Source organism: Pseudophryne corroboree, chromosome 4, assembly GCF_028390025.1.
Source record: "Pseudophryne corroboree isolate aPseCor3 chromosome 4, aPseCor3.hap2, whole genome shotgun sequence".
NCBI lineage: Eukaryota > Metazoa > Chordata > Amphibia > Anura > Myobatrachidae > Pseudophryne > Pseudophryne corroboree.
In genome coordinates, this window is record NC_086447.1 from 206275995 (window position 1) to 206289426 (window position 13432).

Sequence of the window (13432 nt, forward strand, 5' to 3'; positions counted from 1 at the left end):
ATGCAGCACTGCGCATGTGTAGATCTCGTTCTGCAAAATCTCATGCACTGCCACCAAACTGCAGTATTGGAGAAAACAAGGGTGTGCTGAAGTGAATTGTAACTTCCCTAGCTTCAGCTGTGTAAATATCCCAGCCATCCTGATGGTTACTCAGATGGCCGATGTTTGTGCAGATGATCCGATGTTGCGCCCTTTGGTACAGCAGCGGATCATAGAAGAAGGCAGGAGGCGTCTATTTACACAAAACGTCTTCTGGTCCATTTGCATATTATTGCATAGTGGGTCTAATTCGGATTGGTTCGTAGACCAATGGTTTACATATAAACCCGATGGTTGGTGCACTGAGCATGTTCAGAACGGTTCCTACAGTATGTCATCGCAAGCAGTGTCCCCTAAGCATCTCTGAATGGGGCCCTATAGAAAAGTTCAGTGTGATAGTATTTGGAGATTCCTTTGTATTAGGACTAAAAACCTGTATTATTAAAGACAAGCTATGGAAATGTTTCTTTTTCCCCAGCTCCAGGCTGTATGGGGGTAGAGAGCATTTCTCAGTAGCGTGTCCGGAAATCTAAACTGTTAGTAAAGATAAAAAATAAATCACTGTGTTCTATGATATTTTTATGTACAATAGTAATGTTAAAATGGAACTGTAATCAACTAAGGACTGTGTTGTAGGCTTAACAGATCATGACGTAGTGCCTGCTGATCGATAATTAGCTCTGTAAATACCTATAACTGCTACATTCTGTTGTTTGCGCCATGAAAACCTCTCTGTAAGACTTTGCTTATTTTGCTAATAGATATACTGTATCTTGTGATTGCAGCTGCAAAGTCAGAACGAGTGACTAGCAAAAGCAGCCTGTCCGCAGGAGCCTCAGCATCCCTCCCTGCTGCTAACACCCAACGGGACCACATGTACCCAAGTGAGATATTCTGTTCAGATATACTGTGTTCCATAGGCCCACCATGTGCAACGGTTGTAACACCGCATTTCTCCTTGTTTCTAGACATGAGAGCTGGAATGTCTGGATCTCTGCCTGAGAACTCCATCATCAGTCGCCTGCTAATCAGCGCTGACCCCTTTAGCACTGAACCAGACAATTTGTAAGTGGAATTGATAAGAATGCCATAAAGAGGATAAGAGTACAATAAAATGTGCAGATTTTCACTGTGACATTTTTATTTCTCTGATTGCTTTTACAAGCATCAATCGCTCATAAGCCATATCAGGTCCTCTATGGTATACAGCAGTACAGTAGGTTAATTTGGGATGGAAACTGTAATCTTGTAAGATAAAATAGAACTTCTACTACAGATAACAAGTAGTTTATAGCATTTCAGTATGTTAAATATTGTAAGACAATGTTACATACAGATGTATCCTTCGTTACTGAGCATCCATACGCCATGTGGCGCAATGACGCAGGCTGCAACTGAGACCCTGGCAGAGGAGTAGCATACCATATTCCTCTTTTGTCCTGTCAGGGGGCATTGTAGATTGTGGGTTTAGAGGGGAGGCCGAAACTCCCCTCACCCTAATTCCAGCAACCCAACTTATATACGTGTGTGATATATATAAAATATTTTCATTATATTAGGTTGCCTAAGTACCCTTCTGGGATCATGATTTTGAAGAGCGAGCTTATGTCAGTGCCAGCAGCTGACATCTGTCACTCCAGCTGCAGCCTGCACCTTGCAGAGGGTCACCAGGCACTTGCGGGTGCTCTAGGACCCTTTCTTGATACCAGCAGAGCCCCTTACTAGCTGCACTAGCAGCGCATCATCCCTTGGGCTGTGGTTCTATTGTATTGCCGTCACAGCACTGGATGGCCAGGGCAGCACAGGACGCAGGTGTCTGCCACAGTCTACTGGTTGGTAGTGCTAGGCAGGCGGAAAAGCACTTATGGGGGCCGGAGCGGGCCTCTGGGGCTCCAGTCCTCCCTGGTAAATTTGTTTTTGTTCTTTTAGTTTTATTGTGCATAACTGTTTGGTGACATTTCTGAACTCCATCTTAGCTGGTATTGCACTGAAGCGGGGAGGTCTGTATACACAGGACCCTCCCCTGGACAGGTTTCCTACACTGTTAGATGCACTCCTGAGAAGTGAACCCTAGACTAGCCAGTATAAAAAAAAGCAGGAATACCGCGCGCCATTGAAGGGGCGGAGCCTTCACTATGAGATGATGAGAGGATTCAGCAGCTCACCAGTGCCATTTTCCCTCTGCAGTGGACACAGATGCTCACTGACAGGGACGCGCAGCTCCTCCGGAGAGACTCCAGATTACCTCAGCGGTACCAGGGGGTCATAGCAGGGGAGAGCGATTCTTAGTGTAATAAGTCCCCTATCAGGGTACTTGGTCTGCGACCCGGCTAAGCTTGGCATTAGTGATAAGGGCGCGGTGGGGGCTGGCTCCAAATAACTCTGTGTCTCCCTGAAGGGCTCTTTGAGGGTTAATTGTGCTTACCCTTTTCGTGTGTGTGTGTGTGTGTGTGTGTGTGTGTGTGTGTGTGTGTGTGTGTTGTCACATTTACATTATGTCAGGCAAAGAGTGTGTTTCTTGTACAGTGGAGTGTTCCTCTTCACCAGGGGGCTCACTACTGGGTACTCAAGGCAGTGCACCTTCCCAGAATAGCAGGGCTGAACCGGAGTGGGTTAATTCCATTAAGGGAATGATCTCAAATATTTCTACAAAGCTATCCCGCAATGAGAAAGAGACGCAATACTTAAGACAGACTGTGGATGAGTTTATGAATAGAGACTCAGTCCCCAAACCAGCGTCTCAATCCCCTCCCGTTTGTCCACAAAAACGATCTCTGGCCCATATTCTGAAGTCTGACGCTGACGGGTCAGACATGGAGGAGGGTGAAGTGGATTTGGAGGGGGGGGGGTGCTACTCTGTCACAGGGAATTGAGCCTCTTATAGAGGCTATCACAGAGGTTCTACAGATTCCTGATAAGGTGTCAGAGGAGTGTGAGGAATCTTATTTTAATGTAAAAGAGAAGTCTTCAGTCACTTTTCCTGCATCAAAGGAACTGAATGCCCTGTTTGAAGAACCGTGGGTTAATCCTGATAAGAAATTTAAAATCTCTAAAAGTTTGCCCTCATCTTTTCCTTTTCCTCTGGAGGATAGGAAAAAATGGGAAAACCCACCGATAGTGGACGCATCAGTCTCTAGGCTGTCACGAAAAATTGTATTGCCTGTCCCTGGTGCAGCCTCCCTAAAAGATACGGCTGATCGTAAAATTGAGACTACACTCAAATCATTGTACACAGCTACTGGGGTTGCCCAGAGACCCACTATTGCATGTGCGTGGAACACAAAAGCCATTGCTAAATGGTTAGGTAACCTAATTGAGGGGTTAAATGCCATGTCTAGATGGGGTGTTGTTTTACTCCTGCAGCATATACAGGACTTTGCAAACTTTATGGTGGAAGCCATAAAGGAGATTGGATTGCTTAATGCATAGACCACCGCCATGGCAGTGTCAGCAAACAGGGGCTTGTGGATACGCTAGTGGACTGCTGATGCGGACTCCAGGAAAGGCGTGGAAGGCCTACCATTCACAGAAGAGGCCTTGTTTGGAGACAAACTGGACAAATGGATCTCCACAGATACTGCGGGTAAGTCTACGTATCTTCCTTCCACAGCTCCCCCAGCCAGGAAAGCTTATTCAGCTTCAAATTTACAGTCCTTTCGGACAGCCAGGTTTAAGGGAAAATCCCGAGGTGCTTCTACGGCCTTCAGAGGCGCAAGAGGTAAACCACGCAAACCAGCAACTGCAGGTGCTCAGGAACAGAGCTCAGGCTCTGCTTCCTCAAAGCCTTCAGCATGACGATGGACCGCGATGCCTGGAGGACTGTCAGGTGGGAGCCCGACTAAAATTCTTCAATCACATCTGGTCAAGTTCGTGCTGGGATTTCTGGGTCATATATCTTATTTCCCAGGGCTACAGACTGGAGTTCCAAGAGCTTTCACCTCACAGATTCTTCAAATCGGGCTTACCAGCTTCACTAGAGGCAAGTATAACTTTACAGCAGGCCATCCAAAAACTGGTACAGACTCAAGTCATTGTTCCAGTTCCACCTCATCTGCACAACAAGGAGTACTATTCCAACTTGTGTGTAGTACCGAAATCGGACGGTTCAGTACGACCAATTCTGAACCTCAAGTCCTTGAATCCGTTCTTAAGAGTGTTTAAGTTCAAGATGGAGTCTCTGAGAGCGGTGATCTCAGGTTTGGAGGAAGGGGAATTCCTAGTGTCTCTGAATATCAAGGATGCGTACCTTCACATTCCGATCTGGCCACCTCATCAGGCTTATCTACGGTTTGCACTGCAGGACTGTCACTACCAGTTCCACGGCACCGAGGGTGTTCACCAAAGTGATGGCAGAGATTATGTTTATACTCCGCAAGCAGGGAGTGAACATAATTCCGTACCTGGACGATCTTCTGATAAAGGGGAAAATGGAGGCCTCTTACAAGGCGCTTCAATACGGAAGGTTTCACGCAAGACCCTTCCAGCTCGATCTGTTGGACAAATGGTCCGGATCGCATCTTCACATGCACCAGAGGATTCGTCTGTCGCCAAAAGCCAGGATCTCCCTTCTGTGGTGGCTACAGATTTCTCACCTCGTCGGAGGTTCGGAATTCAGGACTGGATCCTGTTAACCACAGACGCAAGCCTCAAAGGTTGGGGAGCAGTCACTCAGGGGGGGCAGTTTCAAGGAAGATGGTCAAGTCAGGAATGTCAAGTCCTTCCAATCAACATTCTGGAACTCAGGGCCATATACAACGCCCTTCTGCAGGCCTCCTATCTTCTTCACGATCGGGCCATTCAGGTCCAGTCGGACAATGTGACGGCAATGACGTACATAAACCGACAGGGCAGAACGAAAAGCAGAGCAGCAATGTCAGAGGTGTAAAGAATTCTCCTCTAGGCAGAAAAAAAACACTGTGGCGTTGTCAGCGGTCTTCATTCCGGGAGTAGACAACTGGGAAGCAGACTTCCTCAGCAGACACGACCTGCACCCGGAGGAGTGGGGCCTTCACCAGGAAGTGTTCAGGTGCTTAACACGTCGGTGGGGATATCCACAAATCGACATGATGGCCTCTCGTCTCAACAGAAGCTCAAGCGGTATTGTTCCAGGTCCAGAGACCCGCAGTTAGTGGCGGTAGACGCTCTGACGACTCCATGGGTTTATCAGATGGTGTACGTGTTTCCTCCACTTCCTCTGATCCCAAGAATTCTCAAAAGAATAAAAAGGGAAAAGGTTCAAGCAATACTCATTGCTCCGGACTAGCCAAGAAAGGCCTGGTACGCAAACCTTCTAGAGATGCTCCTCGAACATCCGTGGCCTCTACCTCTTTGCGAGAATCTTCTACAACAGGGCCCGTTCGTCTAAACATTACCACCATATTTGGAAGATATACGTCTCTTGGTGTGAGAGCAGAAATTATTCTGCGGTGGAATTTCACCTGGGATGTTTCCTGCTTTTTCTGCAGGCAGGTGTGGATGTGGGCCTTGTCCATTTTCTTTTAAAAACAATTGGCTTCTGTCCCTGAGGTCCAGACGTTTTTGAAAGGTGTTCTGCGCATCCAACCTCCCTTTGTGCCTCCCACGGCACCTTGGAATCTTAGTTTGGTGCTGCAGTTCCCCCAATCGGACTGGTTTGAACCATTACAGGAGGTGGACGTAAATTATCTTACGTTGAAGACCGTCACACTGTTAGCCTTGGCTTCAGCAAGACGTGTGTCGGAGCTGGGGGCTTGGTCTCACAAGAGCCCCTATTTAATTTTCCATTAGGACAGAGCTGAACTCAGAACTCGTCAGCAATTTCTCCCGAAAATGGTGTCTGCGTTTCACATCAGCCAACCTAATGTGGTTCCGGTTATCACCGACACTTCCGCTACTTCATAGTCTTTGTATGTTGCGAGGGCTTTGAAGGTATATGTAAAGAGGAAAGCTCTTCACAGGAAATCCGACTCGCTCACTCACTATCCAGCAGCTTATTCCACGGCAGGTCTGTCGGTTCCAAAATCTGTACAGGCCCACTCTACTACGTCGGTGGGTTCTTCCTGGGCGGCTGCCCGGGGTGTCTCGGCTTTACAGCTCTGCCGAGCAGCTACTTGGTCTGATTCGAACACGTTTGCTAAGTTCTACAAGTTCGATACTTTGGCCTCTGAGGACCTTCAGTTTGGTCAATCAGTTCTGCAGGAACCTCAGCACTCTCCCACCCGGTTTGGGAGCTTTGGTACATCCCCATGGTACTAAATGGAACCCCAGTATCCTCTAGGACGTTAGAGAAAATATTTTTTTAATTACCTACCAGAAAATCCAGTGCCAGCCCACACTATCAAATTCTTAAAGTGCCCATGACTCCTAGTGGACCCAGTCTATACCCCATGGTACTAAATGGAACCCCAGTATTCTCTACGGAGTACGAGAAAAGGATTTACTGGTAGGTAATTAAAATCCTATTTTATATATATACATATATATATATATATAATATTTTATTTTTTAGTTTATTTTTTTCCCTTGTTGTGACACATTAAATTGTATACCTATGTTATATATTTTTTTTGCTGCCCACACTGCTTGGGTTTAATGTGATGTCTTTAAATCTATTCTGATCCCCCTGAGTATGCACGGTCTCCTCCTTGGAGTGTTTAGGCATTGCCCAATAACCTCTCCTATACAGGAGTATACAGATTTTGTTGTATTGTCTGGGAGCTGTGTCGGTTGTGCATGATTTATACTTTACTACAGGTTCCTAGGTATACATACTGTATGGGGGGAATTCAGTTGGGCACACGGTTTAGTGAGGTAAAAAACCTTGTGGACCTTGCACCCAATTTTGGATTACTGTAGTTATGTGAGCTCCAGATACAAGGGGTTTTCAGCCCTGAGGGGGTCGACTGGTTTTCAGTCCTCTAATTGAATAGCAAAACCCCACAGCTGTGGGAAAGTGAATGTTACATACTGCTTTCTTCCTTTTGTGACATAACTTCTGCGACATTACGAGGACTTCTGCCAGCAGAGGGCAGCTTGAAGTCACCTATAAAACATCTCTTGTGATTGATTATTTAGAATCATTTAAACAGGATAAAATAGAAGCAGTCCTTTTAGATGCTCTTTACATTGGATCCTGCAGCACTGGTAAAAATGCTAATCTAATGGGGCACGCTGTTGTCGCCAGACCTATGAACTTCCTATTCATGTTCAGAGGCAACACTGTTGTGTATTTAGAAGACACCTGATTAGCGAGGAGAGAGTAGTGCATCACTAGTCCTGTGGAGCCTGTTGAAGACCGATCACTAGATACTTAGCATAAGTATATAGAGCATAACTACTTAACCTACCAAAGAATATTTATACCATGAAGGTGGCTAACTGTGCATACATGTAATTGTGAAGGTAGGAGAAACAACATGACTTTCTGTGTTTTGTGTGAAGCTCCATAACTTTTCAGTGATGTAAGTCACTGTCCTATAGGCCTTTGTACACATGCTACTCTGTCCTGTAATTGATGCAAGGATTCACCTTTTACACATCAGCAAACATGTGGTCTCTAATGTACCTGCTCCGTCTCCCAGGGATTGTTACACGGAAAAATGTGTGATGAACAATTACTTTGGGATTGGGCTGGATGCAAAAATCTCCTTGGATTTTAACAATAAAAGAGATGAACACCCCAAGAAGTGTAGGTAAGAAATAACTAGATAAATACTCCTGGCAGACAGACACACTTGAAGTGGTGTCCCCGCTGGTTTACATCATATGTCTCCCTGATAACAGGAGTCGCACAAAGAATAGGATGTGGTATGGCGTGCTGGGGACTAAAGAGCTGCTGCAGAGGACGTACAAGAACCTGGAGCAGAGAGTTCTTTTAGAGGTGCATACTCGCTCCCCCTTTCTAATCTGTCTCCTTGTGTCTGTCCGTTTCCCTCTGACCTGTGTGGCCTTTGCACCATTGTGTTGTTTGTACCATACCTGCCATGACCCAAAATACACATACAGTACACTAGTCTTGTCCTTTCATTACACAACTAGAAACCTCTTTCTTTTACCTCTGTACTATCAACTACAGATGTAACTTGCCTACATTGTGTGGCTCTATTATTACATGTTTTCATCATCCCCTAATTAATCAATAATTACCCCACAGAGGCAGTATGATTAAAATTCCTTAATGTTTTTCCTTGTCATAGAAAGTATACACTTAAGCCCTCCATATTTTTCATATGGGGGAGGATTAATTTTTTTTATTTATTTTACCTACATTATTATCATCTTTCAGTTATATGGTGACACAAAGGCTCCGCAGCACTGTACATAGGGGTGTAAACACACAACAAAGTGCATAAGAAGGAAACTGTAACGACAAGAACATACCTTTATAACTGCAGTGCTCAGATCACATAGTTATGTAGAGAATGCGGGGGTGTCGGGGTCCTGCTCCTGACTGTATACAATTAAGAGGGGCTATGGGTGGTAGGTTCAATGCAGCAAATCTGATCAGGAGAAGCATGGGTGAGATCCTGAAGACTTGCGTATATGGCACGTGTATGCTGCTTGTTTGATGCAGCTGGTAGTAGCAGAGAGGAAAGTAGCGTTGGATTGTTGAAGCTTTGAGGAGGTGCTGCAGCTCAGTGAAGTAGATCTCTAACATTAAGTCAGCTCTATCCAAAACTAATCTCAAAGTTTTGGGAGGAAATCCTTAAGCCTGTTTTATTCTATTTGTACCCTCATTAAGGGCCTACAGATGCGTCCTCATACATCCAGCCTCTAAACGTCATGCAGCACGAGTTGCCAGGTGTGAGTGAGCCACCGGGTCCCGCGCAACTCTGCACAAGCGTCAGTTTTTGCGGAAAATGCATCTTAATCGCAGCACAATGCGGCTAGAATGCACAAAGAGATTGAGCTGATTAATGTGATCTATGACACTTGTATATTGTGTGTGACCGAGTCTGTATACGGAGCAGAACAGAACTGCTATTGGAAAAAAGCTGCGTCTGCTACATTGTAGCACTTTGTGTACAGATTCAGTGTCATATAACACATTAATCAGCAGTTTCCTCCTGTGCCATAGTCACATTGCATTGCAACTAAGACGCATTTTCGGGAAAAAAGAAGCAATAAAAAGACCCCCGACGCTAAAAGATGCTCACAGATCTGGCATGCCAAGAGGGGCTGTTTGGGGCGACCACAGCAAAGATGTATGAGGACATATCTGAACATGTTAGAGACTTTATGCAAATGCTGCTACAGAGTTCTTCCTTGGTGTACATCAGTGTGTCTGAATGTGCAAGCACTGAGATGGCCGCTGTCAGCATCCATAGATTAATACTGCAAGGAGCCATAATCGGTCACACTATCGATACCCTACTGCTGGAGCAGCTATTCTACTGAGTATGGGCTCTAACATGAATCATTGAGCATTTGAGTACACAACCAGTTCAGCACCCCGGTCCGCGACATGCCCATCACACACCCATAATATGGACCATCTCCATATCCCAAGCATCTCCCAGTGGTGGTGGGTAGGAATGTCCGGCACTTTTCAGAAACATCGCTGCATTTCAATTGCAACAGCGCCTCCATGTGTACATTGTGTATAATGCATGTGCCATAGGAGTTATTAGAGATCTTCACACATATGCAGGGGCAAAAAATCGCTCAGCTCGCGAACATTGTCATTGCGTGCGACTGAATTAGGGACCAAGTCTGACATGGCTGATAGCTCAGTATCTTGTATTCAGCACTGCCCGTCTGAGTTCTGTGAGCTGATAGGAATATTAGTTCAGCCCACAAGAACATACATAAAGCAAAGCTCACATCTATGTCTCTGTCCCATTTTACACGTTTGCTGAATACACATCACACTATATAGATTTATGTAGCTTCCTTGTTTACAATGTGCATGTTCACCTTGCATGTCTCTGTGTCTGTCCCTAACACTGGTTGTGTCTGTCTTTCTTCTTTTAGATGTCTGTCTCTTTCTATCTCAGTGGATGTGCGTGTCTACCTCCTCTTACCCCCATGTCCCCCGCAGTGTGATGGGGTGCCTATTCCCCTGCCCAGCCTGCAAGGAATTGCTGTACTGAACATTCCCAGTTACGCTGGTGGCACCAACTTCTGGGGCGGCAGTAAGGAGGATGATGTAAGTTTTCCTGGGTGAATTAGAGCCAGTCTACATCATGTGCTCCTGGTGTCATTCTGCCCTTACATTACTCTCTTCTTGCCATCAGACATTTGCTGCACCTTCTTTTGATGATAAGATACTGGAGGTTGTTGCTGTGTTTGGCAGCATGCAGATGGCTGTGTCCAGGGTTATCAAACTGCAGCATCACCGGATTGCACAGGTAACGCCAAGCTTATATACACTCCTGTAGGGTTAGTGCATAGTGATTGTCTCTGCTGTGTGTCTTGTCACATACAGAGATGTTTTATCATGAGGCTGACTCCTGTTCCTGATCTACCTCAGTGTGATTGGAGAAGACGCACAGAATCATCTAGATCAGGCCTGGCCAACCTGTGGCTCTCCAGATGTTGTGAAACTACACATCCCAGCATGCCCTGCACACTTTTAGCATTCTCTAATAGCAAAACTGTGGCAAAGCATGATGGGACTTGTAGGTTTACAACAGCTGGAGAGCCACAGGTTGGCCAGGCCTGATCTATATAGTAATTGTAGACTGACTGCCCATCTCCAGCTTGTGCAGTGGGCATGTCAGATCAGCCCACTGGGCTGTTACTGTTATGGGCAAGGAACGCAGCATTTTGTGGAAAGTAGCTCAACCATTCCTTTGGCTACTCATTGACAACAGGAATTAAAAGATATAAGCTAAGAAGGCACCTGAACAGGAATTGTGATTTCTGTTTTGTCTTAACTTGATGATCAATCACATTTTCGGGTAACCATAGCACTACGCATATGCAGCTATTGGCATCTGAATTGTACAAATTGGTTTATCTGTGGGTCCTTCTAAATGACCAGACACGTTAATGTGCAGTCTTTTACTAAGCAGATTTACACTCAGAATCAGACAAAAGTCTAGATTTAGCAGATTGGCCTATAAAATATTTCCATGTTTTGCACATTCTGCGTTGCAGCTACATTTACATGTTGGGTATATGTGCTTCTCTCCTGCTAGGTGAGCAGGTGTATAGGAACATACCACAATTTTAGGATTCTTGTTTTCATCACTAAAATGTATTCCAATCAAATCTGTTTTTTTTTAGTTGATTTTGGAAAGATTCATAAGCTTTTTCATTTACACCTTTAGAGGTATTTGGTTTCAGGCTTCTCTGATTACTTTGTGACTTTGCACTGTAATATACTGTTCTACTTTAGTGCCGGACAGTGAAGATCACGGTGCTTGGAGATGAAGGAGTTCCCGTGCAAGTAGATGGAGAGGCCTGGGTCCAACCCCCTGGTTATATCCGTATAGTGCACAAGAACAGGACACAGACGCTCACCAGAGACAGGGTAAAGATGGCTGGTTTTGCACATGTGACTAAAAAAAAAAAATGCAAATGTATGCGATTAACGTATTGGTTAAATTCCAGGTTTTTTTTTTTTTTTTTTTTTTTTTTTTTAAATGTTTGGCTTATTAATAGTAATCACAAAGTGTCGGGGTTCTGACATATCTCTGTTTATTAATACCCTAATTCTATAATTTTTCTCAGGCATTTGAAAGTACATTAAAATCTTGGAAAGATAAGCAGAAATGTGAGCTTTCCCGACAGGTTTCCTCGACCCTCTCTCCAACTTCTCTGCACCCTGACGTGCTCTCGGACGAGGAGTCAGCGCAAGTGTCGCGGTTTGGCCATGCTGCTGGCGCCCTTATTCATAGGTGAGCGTCCTTTAGGAACATACAGATGTTACTTTGTACAGGAAAGCATAATCTGGGAATATGCATGTCACCAACAGCATCTACTGTAAATGTAATAAAGAGAGTGCACCCCAATGGTGCTGGATATGGATTGTTGCGTATTGATAATTCAAAAGGATAGCCCACTGGCAGCAGTTGGCAGGGAGGGTGGCAGCCTCCAAAATATGGAAAGTACGCCATATAAAAAGGCTATGCTTGTAGGGTTTAATACTTCAATTATAAATAAAACAAACGTGGATCTTATGTAAAGCTTATTAGCTCACATATACTTACAGTAATAAGAGAAAAACACACATCCGTTATGAGGACTGGCACAATGTAAAACACTTGAATATTCTGTGGTGCAAAAGTCACCCAGTTTTATATATCTGTAATAGAGTTGTACATATTGGGAATACAAAATTGTTATCCATTCATTAAACCACTGAATTAATAAAATGTATGTTTTGTGTGGAATAAAACTGACGCTAAAGAAGATCAATGATCACAGATCAATGCTGCACAGTTCAAAATAAAGGTTGGGACTATAGTCATTAGCAGGACAGTGCTGCACAGTTTAGAACAAAGGTTGGGACTATAGTCATTAAGAGGACAAATCTGCACAGTTCTATAGTCATTAGGGGGACTATGGTGCACAGTCCAGAACAAAGGTTGGAACTATGGGCCTAATTCAGACCTGATCACAGCAGCAAATGTTTTCTCTAATGGGCAATACCATGTGCACAGAGATAATGTGTAGAGAGAGATAGATTTGGGTAGGTTGTGTTCAAACTGAAATCTAAATTGTAGTGTAAAAATAAAGCAGCCAGTATTTACCCTGCACAGAAACAATATAACCCACCCAAATCTAACTCTCTCTGCACATGTTATATCTGCCACACCTGCACTGCACATGGTTTTGCCCATTAGAGAAAGATTTTGCTGCTGCGATCAGGTCTGAATTAGGCCCTATAGTCATTAGCAAGACAATGCTGCACAATTCAGAACAAAGGTTGGGACTATGGCCCTCATTCCGAGTTGATCGCTCGGTGCTGTTTTTCGCAGCACAGCAATCAGGTTACTACTGCGCATGCACCACAATGTGCAGGCGCGTCGTACGGATACAAAGAGGATCGTGCTGGGCGATGGATTTAACGAAGAATCCATTTGCACAGCCGATCGCAAGGTGTTGACAGAAAGAGGGCGTTTATGGGTGTCAACTGACCGTTTTCTGGGAGTGGTAGGGAAAACGCAAGGCGTGTCCAGGCGTTTACAGGGCGAGTGTCTGACATCAATTCCGGGACCGGACAGGCTGAACTGATCGCAAGGGCTGAGTAAGTCCATAGCTGCAAAAAAAAATTTGCCCCGCTCGGCTGCACAAGTGTTCGCACACTTGCAAAGTGAAAATACACTCCCCTAGAGGCGGCGACTATCTGATCGCTGCTCTGCAGAAAATAGCTAGCAAGCGATCAACTCGGAATGAGGGTCTATAGGGGATCATTCCGAGTTGATCGCTCGCTAGCAGTTTTTAGCAGCCGTGCAAACGCGTAGTC

General features: G+C 44.9%; 1 protein-coding gene across 5 annotated transcripts in view; it reads left to right on the forward strand.

The window, feature by feature from the left end:
• DGKD (diacylglycerol kinase delta) overlaps positions 1-13432 on the forward strand; it is a 222413-nt gene that overhangs the window by 173790 nt on the left and 35191 nt on the right. For 4 of the 5 annotated variants that reach the window (XM_063915850.1, XM_063915848.1, XM_063915851.1 and 1 more), the window contains 8 exons: positions 825-923; positions 1008-1104; positions 7599-7709; positions 7801-7897; positions 10058-10165; positions 10254-10367; positions 11360-11494; positions 11695-11861. In XM_063915850.1, coding sequence (XP_063771920.1) covers positions 825-923; positions 1008-1104; positions 7599-7709; positions 7801-7897; positions 10058-10165; positions 10254-10367; positions 11360-11494; positions 11695-11861 — 928 coding nt within the window. The remainder of the gene's footprint in view (positions 1-824; positions 924-1007; positions 1105-7598; positions 7710-7800; positions 7898-10057; positions 10166-10253; positions 10368-11359; positions 11495-11694; positions 11862-13432) is intronic. The other variant, XM_063915849.1, reaches the window with a different exon arrangement.